The 21,576-nt window shown below is 46.7% G+C and overlaps 1 protein-coding gene across 1 annotated transcript in view; it reads right to left on the bottom strand.

Annotated features, from left to right (window-relative positions):
• The window catches only part of TEP1 (telomerase associated protein 1), a 46,057-nt gene extending 26,865 nt beyond the window's left edge, over positions 1-19,192 (bottom strand). Inside the window, exons 1-12 of the mRNA XM_075530614.1 lie at positions 18,995-19,192; positions 10,531-10,941; positions 8,990-9,175; positions 8,543-8,677; positions 7,102-7,263; positions 5,882-6,043; positions 5,305-5,382; positions 3,595-3,716; positions 3,239-3,396; positions 2,390-2,499; positions 1,787-1,877; positions 1,382-1,568 (exon numbers count right to left, since the gene is read on the bottom strand). Of these exons, the coding sequence (XP_075386729.1) occupies positions 1,382-1,568; positions 1,787-1,877; positions 2,390-2,499; positions 3,239-3,396; positions 3,595-3,716; positions 5,305-5,382; positions 5,882-6,043; positions 7,102-7,263; positions 8,543-8,677; positions 8,990-9,175; positions 10,531-10,917 (1,778 nt within the window). The 5' untranslated portion in view covers positions 10,918-10,941; positions 18,995-19,192. The remainder of the gene's footprint in view (positions 1-1,381; positions 1,569-1,786; positions 1,878-2,389; positions 2,500-3,238; positions 3,397-3,594; positions 3,717-5,304; positions 5,383-5,881; positions 6,044-7,101; positions 7,264-8,542; positions 8,678-8,989; positions 9,176-10,530; positions 10,942-18,994) is intronic.
• Positions 19,193-21,576: the final 2,384 nt, after the last annotated feature.

Here is a 21,576-nt window from a genome sequence, read left to right as displayed (position 1 = left end):
CTACAAAATATTTTCAATTCAAGATAGTTATTAATTTTTAAACTGCTTTTAGATTATTTTTGGTCAGTCTTCAAACTCCAGCAAACCTCCATTCAGACTAACCATATTTCAAATGCTTAAGAGCCACATGTGGCTAGTGGTTACCATGCAAAGAACAGCAAACAAAGGCAAACTCACTGCCATGAAGTCAATTCCAACCCTCAGTGCCCCGATCGGACAGAGCAGACCCACACGGGTGGCTTTCTGAGGCTGTAAATCTTTACAGGAGCAGAAACGCACATCTCTCATCCACAGACCTTGTGGTTCGCAGTCCAACACGTAGCTCACTGTGCCACCCGAGTCCCGTTGTGTCTCTTACATTGGTTGGCAAACGTGCCATCTCTTAAATGACCTGGTGCTCGGCCACTGAGTCAGAAGACCGCTTGAGTCTTGCTCCTTTATTGAGGAGAGTCCTGCACTCAACTTGAGGGAAACGAGTATAACATTGTCCAAGCACCCACAGCAGCGGTTCTCAACCTGTGGGTCACGACCCCTTTGGGGGTGTCAAACGACCCTTTCACAGGGGTCGCCCGATTCATAACAGTAGCAAAATGACAGCGATGAAAATAACTTTATGGTTGGGGGGGTCACCACAACATGAAGAATTGTACGAAAGGGGTCTCGGCCCTAGGAAGGTAGAAAACCACTGACCTAGAAGGTCTTAGGCCAACCTGTGGGACAGGCTGTGTGTTTGCTTTGAGCCTGCGTCATGATAACTATCTGGATGTAGGTTAAAAGAATTGGATGAGTCAGAAAATACAAACACAGATGTCGTCACAGTGAAGGAAAAGGAAATGGTGAACCTGGAGAAGCCACAAGGACCCTCGCATGCGCATGCACTGCGAGAGAGACAGATGCCACGTTGATTGTATGATTGAAAACACACACAAAAACCCAAGCCCACTGCTGTCGGGTTGATTCCCATCCATGGGGACTCCCGTGTGTGACAGAGCACAACTGTCCCACAGGGTTTTCTTGGCAAGAATCCTTATGGGATAGCCAGGTCTTTCTTCCTCGGTGCCACTGGATGAGTTCAAACCACAAAACCCTTAGGTGGCTAGACTAGGCACCCCATCAACACCACGCAGGGACTGCCCCGTCATCACCAGATAAATAAATTCATCACAGAGAATAGAGTGGAAGTATAGATTGTGCTTCATAACCTCTCCATGGAACGAGGCTAAAGATAACGTTTGCTATGCTGGAGACAACCGGAGCCAGGCAAGTCTGAGCACCGGGAGCACTGAAAAGTTTGTTTCTACAGAACAGCATCTGGGGCTCTCCACCAAGGGGCTTCCTGTAGCCCCCCTTCCCGCCCCCGACTCCCGGGTGGCACACGTACCTGACCTTGTGTAGTCTGACCTTCTCCCGCTTGAACTGCTCATATATCATAGGCACCATCATCGCTGTTCGAAGTTCCCGGCGTTTTAGGTTCATAAGCTTTCCCCGAGCAACATATGTGCGGGCACATTTTGAGATTTGAAGCATGATTTTTCTCATCAGTTGTGTGTTGGAAGGAAATGGCGATGCTGTGTAACAACAGGCAGTGATCTGAGTCAGGGGGCTGCTACACCCTCATCTTGTTCTCCCATCCAGACTGTCCTGAACCCCAGCCCCTGGAGCTGGCACGGCCATCTCTCTCTGCCCACCCCCAGTCCGGGACCGGGAGGCAAGAATCTACCAATGCCAGCAACACCGTCTCCAGCGTTCACAGACACGAGAGGATTTGGGAGAAGGGAAACAATACCTTTATTCCTGAGTTCCACCTCAAGTTTATAGATGGAATCGTGGGCATTAAGGAATCTGAATGGAAACTGCCGACTGTGGATCACTGATTTCTAGAAAGCAAAGAAGGGGTTGTGAGCGGACGACCCAGGCATGTGAGGGCCGCCTGGGACTCCAGAGGAGCGGGAGGAGGAGGGAAGCTTAGGTTCAAATGGTGGAAACACGAGGAGAGACAAAGTGGGTCTCAGAGTAGTTGTCTAGAGAAAGGAAACGGAAAGCCCTGCATTGAGAATGTAAGAAGGAGGAAGTGACAGAGGAGCTTTTTTATAAAAAAAATCTTTGATATCCCTATCAAGTCGGTTAGCTCACAGAGATTCCTCTTCAAGGCTAACTCTCTGACCTCAGGAAATAAAAATGAAGGTTCTTATATTCCACTGCAATCAAAGCATTAACTAATACCTTCCCCCCCCCCCCTTTCTATCAGTATCTCCCTGCCTATGGATGGTCCACATGGAAATAGTTGGAAGGCCACACCCCTGGGCAAATCTGGCCTCCATTGAAGCCACAGAATCTCCACACTCACCTAAGGTGCCAGGCCACCTAACCACGTGTCCCTCACACATACCGGGTGCTGGAGTCGCTGGAGAATGAGCTCGTGGTGTTGGGCGCTGATCCCAACGCGCAGCAGGCTGCAGAGGTTCCGCAGCATGGCCATGAAGGGAAGCTTCCCATTGTCTGCGGAAGGTCCGCGTAAAAGGAAACAAGGTGCAGAGATGTGAAAATGCACGTGCCTCCCATAGCTCAAACAGACAAAACAGAAAAGGCCAGTGATCTAAAGGAACACATGCCTCTCCGGTCTGATTCCTTTTTTCTTTTCAATCAATAGTCTAAATATGGAGTTCCACAGAAATTCCAGTATGCGATGATGTGAGAGTACTACTTTGTTTGGTGAGTGGCACAGATATTGATGCCAATGAAATCATAGAGAAGGCACCGATTTTATGATGTGTTGATGAAGGCCGGCGGTACCACCTAACTCCATCCGGAACATTGACCACCTGGTGATGATGCAGCAGTTCAGCACATGGCTGCTAACCCAAAGGATGGCCAATCTGAATCCAGCTAGTGGTTCTGGATATCTGCTTCCCCAGAGATGACAGCCAGATGCCTGATACAATTAATTGATGTATGGATTCTTATAAGAGCTGTAAGAGCCCCCAGTACAAAGATGACAGCTGACAAAGCCCTATTGGGTTGTGATTCCCAACAGTAGCAACGCGATGCCAACACCACTCGAAGCAGACAACACTGTCCCCGTCCCCACTGGTATGTGGACAAAGGCGGATCTTATACATTTAGTCATTTCTGCATTACAACTGCCAGGTATGTCCCAGAAACCTTCTGGTCAGCATATGAACTAAAGAAACATGAATGGAGAAGAGTGGACTGGAGTGTGACAGTCAAGGTCACCCACCGATGAGTTCTTCCCAGACAGAGGCCTTGTTCCCCCGCAGGCTCAGCTCTCGTTCCCAGGTCTCCGGCCGAGGGAGCTTCATCCGTTTCCCAGCTTTACTAGAATCCCATGGCCCAGGGAGGTGACTTTGAGAGAACAGCTGTATGTTGGAGGGGTATCTAGGACAGAGGGAAAACGGCTTTATGGGTTCAAAGCCAGCTGAAATTACACAGAGAAGATGTGAGTCAATCAAATGCGGTCAGTCATGTGTACACAACAAGCTAATTATGTTGCCAGGGGTGAGAACTGGGGCCACGGATGCTAAAATGTCATGGGGTTGCCCAGGTGCGCTGAATCTTCAGGGCAGACCTCCTCACCTGTAGCCCAGCAGCGCTTGGACATGCTGGGCAGGCTCCCGGATATGCAGTCTCTGTACCAGCTTCTTCAGGGTGAACCGTGGCTGGTCTTTCTCTGGCACTGCATTGTAGGCTGTCTCAAACTGTGGGGACATCCCCAACGCCCACAGGGTTCACTTGGCTCATGACCACAAAGAACTTTGTTCAGAAAGCAGAACCTAAAGCCAACCAATCGTGAAAGCTGTCTTCCCCAAAATAGATTTCGGCAAAGAGTAGGATGAGGTGGGAAAATCTCTGGCAACAAGAGCTCTTGTGATGAATCTTTGGGTGACTGGGTTTCATCCACACATGACGAGTGACTGCTGGAAGTCAAGGTGGGGAGGGAATGGCCAGAGAACAACCTTGCAAGGAAAAGCATCTCCTATTGGGATCAGAGGCTGAGGTAAACGGAGGCATCCATACACCGGACATGGTGAGGATGTTAAAAAATGAAAGATGTGGGTTTGTCAGCATTTTCCAAGCAGAAGCGCTAAATTCAGGCTAAAAAGACCAGATGACCACCAAGAGTGCATTTCTCCTTATAATACTAATAATATCTTTTCCCTAATCACCTATTTTGATAATGGTTTCAATGACAATTATCGCCACTTATTCAGCATATTATTAGAAATACATTAAAGCACTTGATCTAATCTGCACAACAAGCCAGAGAAGCAGTCAGCTTTACTTTACTTGTTTGTAAGGAAATTGGGACAAGAAGCCATTTGACTTCTGATGTTATAAGTCAGTGGTTCTAAACCTTCCTAATGCCGCAACCGTTTCATAAAGTTCCTCATGTTGTGGTGATGCCCAACCATAACATTTTTTTCGTTGCTACTTCATGATTGTCATTTTGCTACTGTGATGAATCAGGCGAGCCCTGTGAAAGGGTTGTTTGACACCCCCTACCCCCAAGGGTTATGACCCACAGGTTGAGAACCGCTGTTATAAGCGGTGGAGACAGGGTTCAAGCCCTGGTGGTCTGAATCCAGTTCCTATCCTCTTATCTTAACTGCTCTGGAGGCACTCGGGTAACTGCCAACCACCAGGTTAGTGGTTCCCACCCATGCTGATCCTCAAGAGAAAGATGAGATTTCACCCATAAAGATTTACAGCCTTGCATAAATGCTATATAATATCTACAGCCTTGGAAACGCTGTAGTAGGTCACTATGAGTCAGAAATGACTCCACAGCAGTGAGTTTAACCGCCATCAAAGTTGAACCATTTTGTTTGGAAAACTTCATACGGGACATAGGAGTCCTGGTAGTCTAATGGTTAGCCACGTGCCTGCTAAGTGAGAAGTTGTCGGTTTGTACCCGGCAACTGCTCTTGGGAGAAAGAGGTCCAGAGTCTAGAAACCTCTGTGGAGCAAGTCTACTCTGTCCTATACTGTCGCTGTGAGTCAAATAGCAGGCAATGGGTTGGGTTTGGGTTTGGTTGGATGGTTTGGTCTAGGAGGTAGCTATTTCATAATGTGTTTAACTTATCAGGCAGAATGTGCCCCCGATCTGTAAAATAAAATATCAAGGAGAGAGAGAGAGAGAGAGACCCTTTCCCAGTGGGCAGTAAGTTGGTATGCATGTATCACACCCACTATTACTATTTCTGACACAAATTAAATTCAGCTTCTAAATATTAACCCGGAAACGATCATTCAAGCACATACATAATCCCAGGACAAAGGACTCACCTTCTTCTGCTCATCTGTTAAAGGTCGAAGGAACCTTGGTAAACAGCAATGGGTCTCCGAAAATGGACGCCCAGACTTCTGCCGGGACAGGAGAGACAGTGTCCAAGAGAGGGCCGCGGCGGTTGTTTCAGGAGAGCCCCATTCGAATAGCCCAAAGACCCATCGCTAAGGAGCCCTGGCGGCATAGTGGCGACATGTTGGGCTGCTAACCTGAAGGTCAGCAGTTTGAAACCACAGACTACTCCTCAGGAGAAAAACGGGGATTCTACTCCCGTAGAGAATTCCAGTCTTGGAAACTCACAGGGGCAGTTCTGAGTCAGTGCTGACTCTGTGGCAGTTGAGTTTGGTTTCAGTAAAGACCCATTACTACCAAAAAGGAAGCCTTGTCCCGCTCTCTCTGACCCGAGCTCTCCCCCAGTTCCTCTCTGACCCCTTGTGCCTCCTGTTCTGAGGAGGACGTCAGTTCTATAGAATAAGGGTGCTGAGTGTGGGACTCTCGTGGGTCAGCCCCGGTCCCTCCACTCCCAGAGACAAGAGGCCAGAGTTGTAAATGGCTAGGGAAGAGACGGAGACTAACTGGAGGGCGTGGGGGCTTTGGGGGCCGCTTCTTGGCGCGGTGCTTCCGGGGGTTGTACTTGGCCAGCTGGTACTCGTCAAACTGGGCGAACTTGTCCGTCATTGCAGCACGCAGGCAGGCAGGCAGGGGCAACGGTCTGCCCTCCTGTTCCTCCGACAGTCTCTGTGGGACAGAGGGACCTTCGGCAGGCAGACCCAAACAAATCCACCGAAACAAAACGAGACGACTTCATGGAGCTATGTAAGCAAGATAAGGGAGCCGGCCCCTGGTCCCAACTTTATAATGACAATGTTGTGGCCCTGGGCAAATCGATGGACTACTGGGATTCTCATTTTCCTCATGGAAGACATGGGGTCCCAGAGAAGATCCATTTTTCTCAAATGCCAGTGCAGCCTTGCTCCATCACATCCAGCCTGCTAGGTAGCTCAGCCTGGCATGAGGAGAAGCTGTCTTGTCTGGGGTTAGCGGAAGAGAAGGCTCCTGGTCTAGGGATTTTCTTCATGGATACACAGAGTCAAGCAAGAGAAGCAAGAGGGGCCCACTGTGGGAAACAGAAAGGTTTCTCCCCAGGTTGTCACCTGCTTGCTAGCCGCATGGTGAGTTCAGCGGCTTAGAAGTGCTCTCCTTGGAGGCATCAGCCATTCAGAGCAATCAGACCAGTGTCTGATCCACACCCTACTAATAGGATCATGATTGTTTCGCTGGAGAGCTCAGAATAAGTCTTGCCAGCTCAAGGACAATCAAGGTTAGGCCGCCCACCTGCACAAATCTAGGATCCGCCTACCTTGTCACATATGTACCCTTAATCCCTCCTCCTCCTATTGCATGTACACCCCTAAATCATGCCCCTCCCATCGCTGTATTGCCTATGATACAACCCCTTCCTGTGACGTATGTGGTTACCTGTAATCAGGGGGCTTGTATGCCCCTAAGTATAGCTAAGCCTTGGTTAGAAATAAATCCTCCTCCCTCTCCCTCTCCCTCTCAAGCCTCCTCCTCATTCTGCACGGACCTGGCTGCTGAGATCATGACCATGCGGGAGGTGAGCATGCTACCGTGAAATGTATCTCACTCCTTTATTTTAGTATCTCTCCTATTCTCTATGACTTGACTATGATCTCTATATATTATCGCCACACAATTGCTCCTACGAACCCCGTGATATTGTCAGGGGCTGGTTTACCCTGACAGGCCACACATCACGAAAGGGTGGGGCATACCTGGTAGAACTCAGCCACCTGGATCCAGTCCGAAGGCAGCTGGACAACAGCACAGAAATATCTTCGCAGGTGGGGGCGACAGGCTGGCAAGAAGGCGGCAATGGCCAACAGCAGGTTGGCTGGATCCCGCATATTCAACTCCTGCCTGGTGTACAAAGCCGCCTAGGACACAGCGTAGGGAGAACAGACACCGCAGTCACACCTCCCCACAGGGCAGTGGTTCTCCACCTTCCTCATGCCGAGACCCTTTCATACAGTTCCTCATGTTGGGGTGACCCCCCAACCATAATATTGTCGTTGCTACTTCATAACTGTAATTTTGCTACTCTTCTGAATCATAATGTAAGTATCTGATATGCACAATGCATTTTCATTGTTACAAATTGAAAATAATTAAAGCATAGCGATTAATCACAAGACAGTATGTCATATATTGTGAAATATTTCTTTCTAATGACAAATCAATGACATTTTGTAAGCATGGTGTAGCATGGGTAACAGTCTTCACGCCGGGGACTCATAGGTGGGCATATCTGCATGTGGGTGGACCCACCTGGAGACAGAGAGGATCGGTGTCTCAGTTCCTAAGACCATTGGAAATATGTGTTTTCCGATGGTCTTAGGTGGCCGCTGTGAAAAGGTCATTCGACCCTCAAAGGGGTCTCGACCCACAGGTTGAGAACTGCTGCCACAGCGCCATCCCCTGAATTTATTTGTTCACCTGAACTGCATAAAACATTTCCTAAGCCCTAATGTTAGCTACACACGTACCACACACGTGCGCTTGCGCACTCACACACACACACAAACACACAAAACAAACCCAAAACCCAGCGTCCTTGCCTTGGCACTTGACATGCTTCATAACCCAACACCTGCCTACCTTTCTAGCATGTCTTCTCCTGAGCCGACCGCCTGCTTCCCAAGTCAACCAAGCCCCTCCTTTGGAAATCACCTCCCACATCCACCCTGACCAAAAAACTTGACATCAAAATGCTGCTTAAATTTGTCATCGTCCAAAGTCTCACAGGAAGCATTTCCCCCTCTCCTGGACTTCTTGGACATCCACTAGTCCACTGATGTCACGTCGATAAGTCGTGGGAAGGTACTTGACTTTCCCAACAACACAAAAGTTACCTAAGAAACCGATCCGGGTGGCACAGGCCTTTGGTATGCTCTTTCCGGCCTGGCATCAGTGTGCATACCCTGTGTTCTTAATACACAAGCGAAGCTGAAGACCCTCTTTCTCAACCCCTTCTGGGCCCATTCTGCACAGAACCCCAGGGACTAGGCCCCAGCCTCACTCAGATCGTACTCCTGTCCTAGGGGAGATTCCTTTGACCCCCCAGAGTGAGGTTCATCGCCACCCTTTTACACATACCTTAACCACATTCCCTATTTCCCAGTTCCCCATCCCATTCCCTCCTTCACTCCGCAATACCTTGAGGATAAACTCAGGTTCCAAGGGGGCAAGTTTCCTACAGATCTCAAGGAGAGAAGTCTGGAAAGAGTTATTTCCTGTTTTCACGGTTCCATTCGACACCAGACTACAACACAGGAAACTTATTAGCAGCATCTGGGAATCAGGAGCAGGAGAGAAGAAAGAAGGAGAGAGGCAGTAAGAACCACCTTAAGCATTCAGGCAGGCCAACTGACCAAATCAAGAACAGAAAAGAGACCCCAAATTTAGGAGACCTTTGTCCAAGGTCAGAACACGGTATCAGGAAGTGAGGAATAGTAGCTGACCTCTAGTACATGAGTTATGACCTGTCCTTCCCCTTCCATCTGGGGAAGGGGTGTGTTTCAGCTTTTTGTTACCACCCCTTCTGACCCTCTCCCTGTCCTCCCCCCCCCCCCACCAACCTCTCTCTGACTCTGGAACTTTTACCTTCTTCTCCTGAAGGGTCTGGTCTATGGGCTCAAGAGGAAGTTTGGAGTCTTCAGACGAGAGCTTCAGGGCCAGCTCCTTCCTCTCTGCCTCCTCTTCCAAGCTTAGACTGTAAACAGGCATTTGAGCCGCTTCTCCTTTTGTTGTCTCAGTCTTTCTCTCTTCTCCGGAAAGGGACCAATGACCCTAGGGACAGCGGTAGTTGTTAAGCACAGCCTGCACCCCTGGCCCCACACAGACAGATCTGAAGGCAGACTAGGAAACAGCAGGAAGAGGGCACACCTAACTTGGATTACCTCAAACCCTCTCCCTTCACACCCCTGTGTGCAGCCTCCTGGCCCCCCCTGACACATTGCCCTCCCAGTCACACACACTGCCTTCCTACTCAACCTTCTGTGCCCACCCAAATGCTCCATCATTTTGTATTTGCTTTCATCTTCTTAGCGATGCCATAGCCCCAGAGCCCCGGGCCAAGGCTTACCTTGGCTGCTGAAGCTCGATGAACCTCAGGTTCCTCATTCACTACCACCTACCTGATTGAGGGCATTGGAAAGTTACTGAAAATGGGGTAACATATGGATGACTCTTTGAAAATTGCTGAGCTCTGAATAAATGTAAGTTGGTAGTAGCTTTTAATTCTGACAACTCTGTAAGGTAAACACTCAATAGTCTATGTTTAAGTCAGAAATAAAGACTGCAAAAAGGATGAGTCTTGACCAAAGTTGTACAGTTTATCAGATAGACAGCTCAGATTCTCCTGTTCCTTCAGCTCATACCATGAGCCAAATTAGAATGGATGTCTCGGGAACTGATCGCAATGATCCATGTATAATCCCCACCACGACCCACCACCCCCTCCAGGGGGATGAACAACAGAAACATGGGGGAAGGAGACACTGGATGGTATAAGATATGAAAATAATAATAATTTATAACATATGAAGGGTTTATGAGGGTGGGAGGGGAGAGGAGGGAGGGGGGAAATAAGGAGCTGATACCAAGGGCTCAAATAGAAAGAAAATGTTTTGAAACTGATGATGGCAACATATGTACAAATGTGCTTGACACAATGGATGGATGTTGGGTTGTTATAAGAGCTGTAAGAGCCCCAATAAAATGACATATTAAAAATAATAATGGATGTCTATTTGTTCCCCAATGCTGACTTGCGTACTGAAAGCGGTTATGCAGCGGTGTACAACTGCACGCGCTTGCATGTGCATACACAAGCAGTGAGTGTGAATATAGCAGACAGAGCTCATGCCTGATGTAAGTTCCCAAAGCACCTGCTTGCCTTAGCTGCAGCAATATCATGCTGGCTGTCCTGAGCACAGACCCTCTAAGGACAGGGCCCGTTTCTGCTCTCGTCTCCAGAATCTTAGGACTAGGCAGGCAACAAGAGTAACGATGCTGATGAGGGCAACCCTCAGGTAAAGGGCACCTCAGGTCAGAGCTCTGCGGAGACGAGATCCCAGCACAGAGAGAAACGGAGACACGGAAATCTAGAGACAAGAGACAATACAAGTGCCTGAAGCTATTACCAAAGTTGCTTCCGGAGCACTCTTTGTGGCAGAGGTAGATTCCGGGGTCCTGGAGAAGGTCAGAAGCTCTTGTCCCGATGAGAGGCATTGGTCCCTCCAGGCCAAAGGCTCAGAGAACAGTTTACTGTCGACATTCAAGCTACACAGGTCAGTCCTCACCAGGTGAGGTATCTGGAGATTCTGGAGCAAGGGGCTGGCAGACATAGTGCTCTGGAGACTGGGGAGGAGGGCCAGGCACCGGTTCTCCAAGGAGAGGATGTCTGAATGGGCAGCCACATGCCCAGAGCACTTCTCCCTGGTGTTCACATCAGGAAGTGTGGCCAAGCACCGGTTCTCCAAGGAGAGGATAGCTGGGTTGGCAGAAAAATGCCCATGAAGTTTCTCCATGGTGGGGGCTCACGCAGCATATGCCTAGAAGGAGAAAAGACAGACAGGTGATGAGCGCCTGGCTACAACCGCGTGAGTGAGCACAGTCGTTCCCCCAGAGCCCGCCTGCTAATGCCAGTGACCTCCAGGCCGATTGCAACCAATGTGTTTCCCTTTCCCAGGAGTGATCTCACCTAGGGACTGTTCTCAGGGGATGAACTACCATCACCGGGGGGATGAGAGGGAAGGGGACAATTAGGCAGAAGGTTAAGAGCAAGAAACTTAACAATAAGGAGGAGAAAGAAACAGAGATGGCGATGGGAAAGGAACAGGAGCAGCAATGGGATGAAGAGAGAAGGGCTGTATCTTCTCACAACGGGGTTCAAGACATGCCCAGAACCATTGGTTTCATTCCAACATAGTAGAGGAGCCGAGTTAAGCACAAGGACTCTGCATTTCTAGCTCCCAAGAAGCGAACATGGGATCAGGTCGTCTGTATTCATCACATCAACTTCCTCAGCTCCTGCCCACTTTTCTGTTCTTTTTCACACACTTCATTGTGAATTGGGTGGAGGTTTGCGGATCACATCCATTTCCCATTCAGTCACTCATACACATTTTGTTTCTTGTCATTCATGGATTGCAATGTCCACAGTGTAAAATGCCTTATCCCCCTTCCTCCCTGTGTTGCCTGTTCCATTCTTTCTCCTTTCCGTATGCCCTTCTGAACTTTGTCCGTAGTCTACCTTTTTTTACCTCAATGGTTGATTATTCTAAGGAGTGTATTTTTCCATAGTACTATTGTTCCTTGTCGACTGGTCTGTTGTTTGGCTGAAAATGGAGCCAAAGGAGTGAGTTCATCTCTAGATCTGAAGGATAACTAAGGATCATAGTCTCAGGGCTCCTACCAGTCTCTCTAATCATTAAGCATTAGTCTTTTTAATGATTTTGAGTTTTGTTCCATGGTTTTGCTCCTACTGTATCCAGGACCACCTAATGTGATTCTTTTCAGGGCAGGGTGTAGTGGTAGCTTGGCCCCTTCTAACTCTGGCCTCAGGGTTGTAAAGGCTGGTGTTTATGTGGTCGAATAGTCCATTGGATGAATTTCTTCTATATGATTTCTATTTTCTCCACTCTTCTTTCCTCAGACAGGGAGAGACCAAGAGCTACACGGTAGACAGCCATTCACAAGCTTTTAAGACCCCAATGGTTACATTTCATGGTAAGATGTATGTGGTAGTTACATAATCTGGTATCAGTTTGAGACAATTAAGAGTGAAGGGTGGGGTTTAGCCTGTCAATCCTGTCGCAGCTTGATGACCTCATTTGGAGGCACTATGGAGATAAATTAGCTCACTGGAAGCCATACCCACTCTCTCTGCTTTGTTTTCCTGTTGACAAGACACGTGGGGCTAGACTGATGGACCAGAACCCTGTAGCTGGAGGAGCCACGTGGAGACCCATGCCAGTGCCAGTGCTGAGATGCTTCCACCGCCACTGGTTCCACAAGACTTTCCACCCACTGATCTTCCTGCATTAGGCATCATTACATGTGTTGCATGAGTCTGAGGAGAAATTTATAGAGTGGTATTGGACATATGGGCTTGGATTTAGACTTTGACTTATGGACTTGATCGGGACTGGGCTAGGATGTTTTCTTAATACACAAATACTCTTTGATATAAAGCTCTCTCTTATTCACATATGAATGTCTATGAATTTGTTTCTCTAGTCTACCCAAACTAACACAATGTAGAACACTGTCTTTGTGAATTGTGATAGTTACAGTCATGTGTCTACTTGGCTGAGCCAGGATTCTGTGGTTTGCATTTAAGATATAGTAGTCATCTCCCCTAATGGAATCTGATATGATGTAATCACTCCCATGAAGGGATCTGCTATGTTGTTGTTTTTATTAGGTGCTATCAAGTTAGTTCCACCCCATAGTGACCTTTTGCACAACAGAACGAAACACTGCCCAGTTCTGCACAACCTCACAATTGTTCCTGCGATTGAGACCATTGTTGCAGCCACTATGTCAATCCATCTCACGGAGCGCCTTCTTTTTTTGCTACCCCTCTATTTTACCAAGCATGATGTCCTTCTCTAGGGACTGGTCTCTCCTGACAGCATGTCCAAAGTATATAAGACAAAGTCTCACAGAGTTTCCTCTAAGGAGCATTCTGGCTGTACTTCTACCAAGACAGATTTGTTTGACCTTTTGGCAGTCCATAGTACTTTTAATATTCTTCTCTAGCACCCTAATTCAAATGCATAGATTCTCCAGGTGTATTTTTTTTTAATTCAATGTCTTTCACATGTATAAGAAGCAATTGAAAATATCATGGCTTGAGTCAGGCACACCTTAGCCCTCAAAGTAATATCCCTACTTTTCAGTACTCTAAAGAGGTCTTGTGAAGCAGATTTACCTAATGCACTGTGTCATTTGACATCTTGACTGCTGCTTCCATGAGCACTGATTGTGGTTCCAAGCAAGACAAAATCCTTGACAACTTCAACCTTTTCTCCATTTATCATGATGTCACTTATTGATCCAGTTGTGAGGCTTTGGGTCTTCTTTACATTTAGTCATAATCCATACTGAAGGCTGCAATCCTTGATCTTCATTAGAAAGTGCTTCAATTCCTCCTCACTGTCAACAAGCCAGATTGTGTCATCTGCATATCACAGTATAGAGAGTCATTGAGTTTTACTGGTGACTCTCTGGGATGCTTGGGGACACTGTGTAACCCGGAATGCTGGGACAATGGTCATATATTTTCCCACATTCTGAGATGTCCTGAGTACACTGAGAACACAGCTGCATTTGTTAAGATCAGTCCCAAGGAACTGTTTGCGCTTGGAGCAATTTTATCACGATGTTATTGTTGCACTGTACGCACTATAAACCCTTGCCTCATTAGATATAAAGCTGGACTTTGAAAACAAAATTTGCCTTTGGATCATCAGTCCACTGGCCACTCTTTATCTTCAGGTTGTCACTCACTGCAGGGCCATACTGCTGGATGTAGCAGCACAAGATGTTAACAAGCCTTCCTCCAATCCTGATGCTGCATTCTCCTTCATAGAATCCAGCTTGTTTGTTCAGCCAAGTATGGTGAAAGCATACAACCCTGATGCACACCTTTCTGATTTTAAACCATGCAGTATGACCTTGTTCCGTTCACACAATTGCCGCTTGATTTATGAACAAGTTCCACATGAGCACAATGTAGTGCTCTGGAATTCCCTTTCTTCTCAAGGATATCCAAAGTATGATCCACACAGTCAAATGCCTTGACATAGAAAATAAAACATAAGTAAATATCTTTCTGGTATTCTGAGCTTTGAGCCAAAACCCATCTGACATCAGTCATGTTATCTCTTGTTCCACATCTTCTTCTGAATCTGGTCTAAACCTCTGACAGCTCCCTTTCAACGCGCTGCTGCAACCATTGTTGGATGATCTTCAGCAAAAGTTTACTTGCATGTGATACTTATAATATTGTTCAAAAAATACTCTTTAATTTGTGCATTCTTTGGGGTCACCTTTCTTTGGAATGCATACAAATAAGGATCTCTTCCAGTCATTTGGCCAAGTGGCTGTTTTCCAAATTCCCTGGTATGGATGAGTAGGTCTTCCCAGAGCTTCATCGGCTTGTTGAAACATTTCAAATGGTATCTCATCAATTCATGGAGCTTTGTTTTTGGCTAATGCTTTCTTTGCAGCTGGAATTTTTTCCTTCAGCACCATTGGTTCTGGCTCATAAACTACCTCCTGAAATGGTGGAATATCGATACTATATTTTTGGTACAGTGACTCTGTATTTTTCTCATCTTCTTTCTTTCTTTCTTTCTCTCCATCTTCTTTTTGATGCTTCCTGCATCAATCACTATTTTGGCTGTAGATTCTTTCAATATTGCAAAAAGTTAGGCTTTTTTAAGTTCTGTCAGTTTAAAGTATGCATAGCATGTATTTAATTTTTGGATTTCTCATTCTAGGCCTTTGTACATTTCATGACAATATTTCATCTTCTTGAGCTGTCCTTGAACATTTTCTGGTCAGGTCTCTGACTTCATCATTTCTTCTATTTGTCTTAGCAACTGAACAATTAAGAACAAGTTTCAGAGTCTCTCTGACATCACTTGGATCTTTCCTTTCTGTCTTGTATTTTTAATGACCTTTTGCTTTCTTCATGAGTGATATTCTTTTTTAAATAACAGATCATTCTATTGGGGGCTCTTATAGCTTTTATAATAATCTGTACATCAATTGCATCAAGCATATTTGTACATATGTTGCCATCATTATTTTTAAACATTTACTTTCTATTGAGCCCTTGGTATCAGCTCCTCTTTTTTGGTCCCCCACCCCCATGACCTCTTGTGTAAATTATAATTATTTTTCATGTCTTACAAAACTGCTGTCTCCCTTCCCTCATGGTTTCTGTTGTTCATCCCCCTGGGGTGTGGGGTGTGGTTATGTGTCAATCATTGCGATTGGTTCCCTCTTACTCCCTCCTCTCCCTACTTTCCCCCTACCCTCCTGGTATAGCTAGCTACTCCATTCCTGTTCCTGGATTCCATGTGTCATACGCTCTTATGTCTTATCTTTACCTGTGCACATGCTTTGGTCTAGCCCACAGTGAAAGGCAGGATTGGGGTCATGATAGTGGGGGTGGTGGTGAGGAAGCCTCAAGGAACCACATGAATATTCTGTGTTTCATCAGTGCTATGCTGCACGCTGGTTGACTTATCCCTACTTTGTGACCCTTCTGTGAGGGGATGTCCCACTGTCTACAGATGGGTTTTCAGTCTCTGCTCCAACACCCCTCATTCTCAACAATAAAGGGTTTTTGGTTTTGTTTGTTTTGGGTCTTCTGATGCCTGTTATCCAATCCCATTGACACCTCATGATTTCACAGGTTGGTGTGCTTCATTTATGGGGGTTTGTTGCTTCTCTGCTAGATGGCTACTTGTTTAACTTCAAGCCTTTAAGACCCACTAAATCATTTGATAGCCGGGCACCATGCACTTTCTTTACCACGTTTGCTTAAGCACCCATTTTGTCTTCGGCGATTGTCAGGAGGGTGAGCATCACAAAATGCCAGGCTGTTTGAAAGAAGTTCTTGCATTGAGGAAGGGCATAAGCAGAGGCCCATGAATGATATTCTTTACGTTCTCCCATAACTCATCGGGTCTTCTGTTGTTAGTGTTCACTGCGGTAAATCTAATGTTGACATGTTCTTGTAATTCAGGTGGGATATACTCAAGGTCATATTTTCTCACTTATGGACTTATTTTACTTTTCTTCAGCTTTATCCTGAACATCTATATGAGCAATTGGTGGTATGATTCACATTCAGCCCTGACCTACTTTTAGCTGCTGATAGTGAGCTTCTCCAGAGATTGTCTCTTCCCATAGAGGTAGTCAGTTTGGTTTCTGTGTACTCCATCTGGCCAGTCCATGTGTACAGTCACTGTGTTGTTGAAAAGAGGTATTTTCTATTGAATAAGTCATTGGCCTTGCAAACTTCTATCAAGCAATCTCCACCTTCATTTCTATCACCAAGACCATATTGTCCAATGACTGTTCCTTCCTATTTGTTTCAAGCGTTTGCATTGCAATCACCAAGAATTATCAAGGTTGATCAATTTTGAACCAAAGATGTTGGTAGAATTCTTCATCACTTGCTTTGGTAGTTGGTACATACATTTGAATAATAGTGTATTGATTGGATTTCCTCGAAGGCAGGTAGATATAATCCTATCACATTGCACTGTACGTTAGGACAGATCTTGAAATATTCTTTTTGACAGTGAATACAATGCTATTACTCTTGATTGTGTCATTCCTGACAGTAAGTCAGATGATTTTCTGTGAAATGTCCAATAACAGTCCATTTCATCTCACTGGTGCCTAAGATATTTTGCCTAAGACTTTATGGGCTGCATTTTATTTTTGATGACTTCTAATTTTCTGAGATTCATACTTTGGTACATTCCGAGTTCTGATTATTAGATTTTTGAGCTATTTTTTTCCCACCGTGAGTTGTGCCCATCAGCAGATGAAGATCCGAAGGCTTTATTCCCACATGCTTTGTTCCATTCATGTCACCATGGCCAACTTTACTGTGAGAAGGTATCTCCTCTTCAGTCATATTTGCAGTGCTTTCTGACCCCAGGGCTCCTTACTGTGGCACTATCTCTATGTCCGTTTCCATTCATTAGGCCTTTAGTATTTGACAATGTTTCATTCTGTGCCTAAAGGTTTCAGGGGCTACTCCCTCTGAAGTGGGCAGTCTATTTCTTCCTCATAGTCTGTTCTTAGTCTGGAAGCTCCACCGAAACCTGTTCCCTTTGGGTGACCCTGATGGCATTTGAAATACCAGTGATAGAGCTTCCAGCATCACAGCCACACACAAGTCACCACAGTAGGACAAACTGACAGATGAGTGATGGAAATCTGCTATGAGCAGCCAATTAATTGAAAGGTATTTCCTCAGGGTTGTTTCCTGCTTCCAATATATGTGGATGCTCTGGCAAAGCTTGCTTGCTTTTTGCTGGATGTGGCTCCTGCATCTGACTTGTCTTCTGGTCTTCTGATCTCAGGCTCGTTGGAATTGAGACAGCAGCATGCTGTACTGTCTGCTGCCTCCATGAGGAACCAGCATTCTGCCATTTTACCAGCCTGCCTCAGATTCATTTGCCTCTGCAGTCAACACCCTGCAATCTGACCAGCTGGTCTTGAATTCATTAGACCCTGCAGCTATGTGAGTCAGGAGCTATCACTAGCCCAACATATGGCTTGTGGGCTTGGAAGTTCCTAGCTTCTACAATGATTTAAGTATTTTCCCTAAGATACATCTCTCTGTTTATAAACCTATGTGAGCTTCCCTGCTTTGCTTCTCTACAGAACCCAGCCTATGACATGGACTGTTACATGAACTGTAGTGTGCCCAAGCCTATGGTCCTCAGTCTGCGGGCCCAGTAACTCCTTCCCTCAAGCTGTTTGGTTATAGCTAAGAAGTTTCCGTTACTTTAACCCCTGGATGCTCCCTCAAATTCATGGATTTATTTACAGCATAAGTAAATACACATGCTCCTACTACTGCTTCAGCCAACTAATTGGGGATTCTGTCCCCACTATTCTATGAAGAATACTACATTATCCTGTGTTTTTTCCCTTTATCATGATTTTTTAAAATGTTATGTTTGTCTACTTGTACCCTGTTTCTTCTTACTAAAATAAAACTCTCTGAGGGCAGGGATTCCCCTGCTATGGTCACCTCCATCCTCAGTATCATGCATGACCTGGCTTTTAATCACCTTCCCGCCCCATACTATACATCTTATCTCACTGTAAGTACTCTACACTTCCACCATACAAACCTCCTTTTAGTTCATGGATCACTAAGGTATCTTATAGGCTCTGGATCTTTACACAGGCAGATGCCTGGGACCTGCTTCCTTCTCCAACCCCCCTCTGGCCTCACCTTTGTTAAGTGCTATTAAGTTTTCAGTCATAGTGACCCTTGGTTCAAAAGAAATCAAAACACTTCCCAGTTTTATATTTACATTCCAGATCTTTTCTATGCATGTTACTTTATAGGCGTATGCTCTTCTTCGTCGCTGTAAATAGAATCATTCTATCCTGCACTTGTTGGGTTTTTGAGATCTTGCTATTGAACGCTCGCCCCAGTCTTTTAGGAGGCTGTGTGACAGCCCCTCCTAGTTAAGCACAGCCCGGGTTTCGGGTTTCGGTTAGTACAATGGGCATCTCCTAGCTGGGGGCAGTTGCTCTCCCGGCCAAGGAGCAATCCAGCAGGGACGTCTGAGCCTCTCTCTCTTCCTCCTCTTGTGACCCCGCTATCCCAGTGCTTCCCTACCCCCATCTTTCTCCCAGTCCATTCTCCACCTCCTCTCTTACTTTCTCTTTCACATTCCACCTCTTCCCGAAGCTCCAAAGAGGGCCCAACAGAGACCCGCCCCGGTCGCACCCGATCTGCGGGTTAACTAGTCGGTCAAGGGCAGGCCCTTCTCACCCTGACTCAAGTTAGTGAGCCCAGCACCCGAGGACCCCGGGACAAGTTTGTACCTGAGCGCCCCAAAGCGGCTAGGGAGTAGAGAAGCAGGAATCTCACGTGGGATGCTGCCCAGCGGGAGGCAGAAGCCGGGCTCTCGGCTCGGCCAGCGGGAGCGTGGAGTCGGAGGAGAAGCTCGGGAGGACCGGCGCTGGGAGGCCCCGGGTCCCGGGACGCGCTCGCGCTGGACGCGGCGGAAGCTGCCCGGGAAGGGCCGCCTCGAGCGGGGCGGGGCGGGGCGCTCCTGCGTGACGTGACCGCCGAGCTCGGGGCTGGACTGCGCTCTGCTCGTGCGTGGAGGGTGCCAGCCTGCAGCCTCTTCTGTGGTCCCAGGTGGCTGTTTACCTTTATTGGGGTGAAAACAGACACTGCAAAGCATGCACCAATTCAACATTTTCTACACGGATCACTTGCTTTTCACGGGTGCACCCATTCTCACTTGTCTATTCTAATTATTCCACTTCTATTAACATAAACTCACTGCCCCCCCACACACACACATGGAAAAACCCCTTGCCCTCCCATCTCTGATAAGCAAACAAACAAACCGAAGTCTTGGAGTCGATGCCAACCCATAGCGATGCAACAGGACCGAGTGGAACTCCTGTAAGCAAATATTTACTAGCCTGGAAATCATCCTGTGGAGACAGGTCTACTCTGTCTAGGAATCGACTCGACAGGTTTATGTTTGTTTGATGTCTTCTCCATACACTAAGCCAGATCCCACCTCCCTTCTTCAGGAAAAATTTCAGCACCACCCACCACATCAATCTCAGCATCTCCTTTTTATAATAAATATTTACACCCGCTTTTACTACCCCAGGAGCCCTGGTGGTGTAGTGGTTATGCATTGGGCTGCAGTCTGCATAGTCAGCAGTTCGAAGCCACCAACAGCCCCACCAAAGATGGGGCTTTCTACTCCTGTAAGCAGTTACAGTTTCGGAAACCCACAGGGAGGATCGTTGTGAGTTAGCGTTGACCCGATGGCAAGGCAGGGAGTTTGGTTTGGGGTTGGTTTATTACCGTGAAATACAACGAGTAATAGTGTCAGCACTACGCTGTCCCCCTTGAGACTGTCAGAAGGAGAGTCAGCGGCTCGGGGAGTGAAAGGGGCCAGCAAGGTAGGGTCCTCACGAGGACTGGTATCATCTATCACCTGGTGCAGTTATAGTCACCCCTGATCCCCATCCCAGTCACCCGCCAGTCCGGGAGCGGATGGCAGACGGGCTGGGACGGCAGTCAAAGGGAGAAAGGGCCAGTCTTGGCCTCTGAGGGTAGGTAGCAGCTGCAGGGGCTGCGGAAGACGCGGTCAGGAGGGCCGGGCTCCGAGGCTCCGCCCACTGAGCCAAATTAGCCGGCCCAGGTGCTCTTTAGGTGCTACTAATACTAGCGGAATAAATGAGTGTGTGTGTAGAGAGGGGCGGGAGATGGTTAATAATCTAAGCGTTGGACCGCTCACAAGGTCGGAGGTTCAACCCTACCAACCTCTCTGTGGAAGAACCCGACGCTGTCTGCTCCCTTAAAGATTTACAACCCCCAAAACTCTGTAAGGGACCAGTAGGGCAGTTTTACCTTGTCCTATAGGGTCGTTATGAGTAGGTAGCAGTGAAATGAGTACGGATAGAATGTATGGCAGTGAGTGTGTGCTTGGGTTTGATAAGCATGAGCCATGAATTTGTGATTTGACTTGAAGTTAAGCTTGTAATGTTTGACCCATTTAAACGTCCTTGCAGTTAAAAAAAATGATGGGGAAACACTTGGATTAAGCCTCCGGTGAATTCCCTCCGACCATAGACCAAGGAGGTGAATAGCGCTCCTATCATGCAGAGCGCATTGGAAAGCGGATCATGGCAAATGCAGTTAGGTTAAAATGTAACACTTTTATCATTTGATGTCCCTATTGACCCATTTTAAAGTTGTTCTACTTTTGAAATATTTTCTTCTTTCGTTTCGATTGAGGTTTTTCTCTATTTTATTTCCTTATTGTTAGTTCTTTTGTTTTTGTATGTTTTGGGGGTATATGCAATCCAGGATGGGTGGATCTTTAGAAACTGCGACCGAATTAATGACTTATAGGGGCCATGACAGGGGAGGATGGGGAAATAAGAACCTAATAACAAGGAGTACAAGAAAGAGGAAAATGTTCTAAAACTGATTGCACAACTTGATATGATTGAAAGATTGAATTGTGTATGTGGGTTATGTCCCATTAAAACTTTTTTTTTTTTAGGAAAAAGTGAGGAGAGAAAAATAGATGGATTCTGACGTGTGATTCAGTTACAGAAATGTTCACCTGGCTTTGGAGGAGCCCATCTCTAGTTACACGGGCTGTTTAGATCCCCTCCCATGCCACCCCCAAACAAGCCTACAATCATGGAGTTGATTTCCACTCATCGGGTTTCCAAGGCTGTGTATCTAATTTTTTAAAAATCATTTTATTGGGAGCTCTTACAGATTCTATAGTTCAATCACATCAAGCAGTATTGCACAATTGCTACCACAATCAATTTGGAGACATTTTCTTTCTTCTTGAACTCTTTAATATCAGCTCCCTTTATCCCCTCCCTCCTTCACCCAGGGCTGTGTACCGGAGTAG

Source organism: Tenrec ecaudatus, chromosome 14, assembly GCF_050624435.1.
Source record: "Tenrec ecaudatus isolate mTenEca1 chromosome 14, mTenEca1.hap1, whole genome shotgun sequence".
In the NCBI taxonomy this organism is placed as follows: Eukaryota; Metazoa; Chordata; class Mammalia; order Afrosoricida; family Tenrecidae; genus Tenrec; species Tenrec ecaudatus.
The sequence above is the reverse complement of the archived record's forward strand: the minus strand, read 5'-3'. Positions and strand labels throughout refer to the sequence as shown.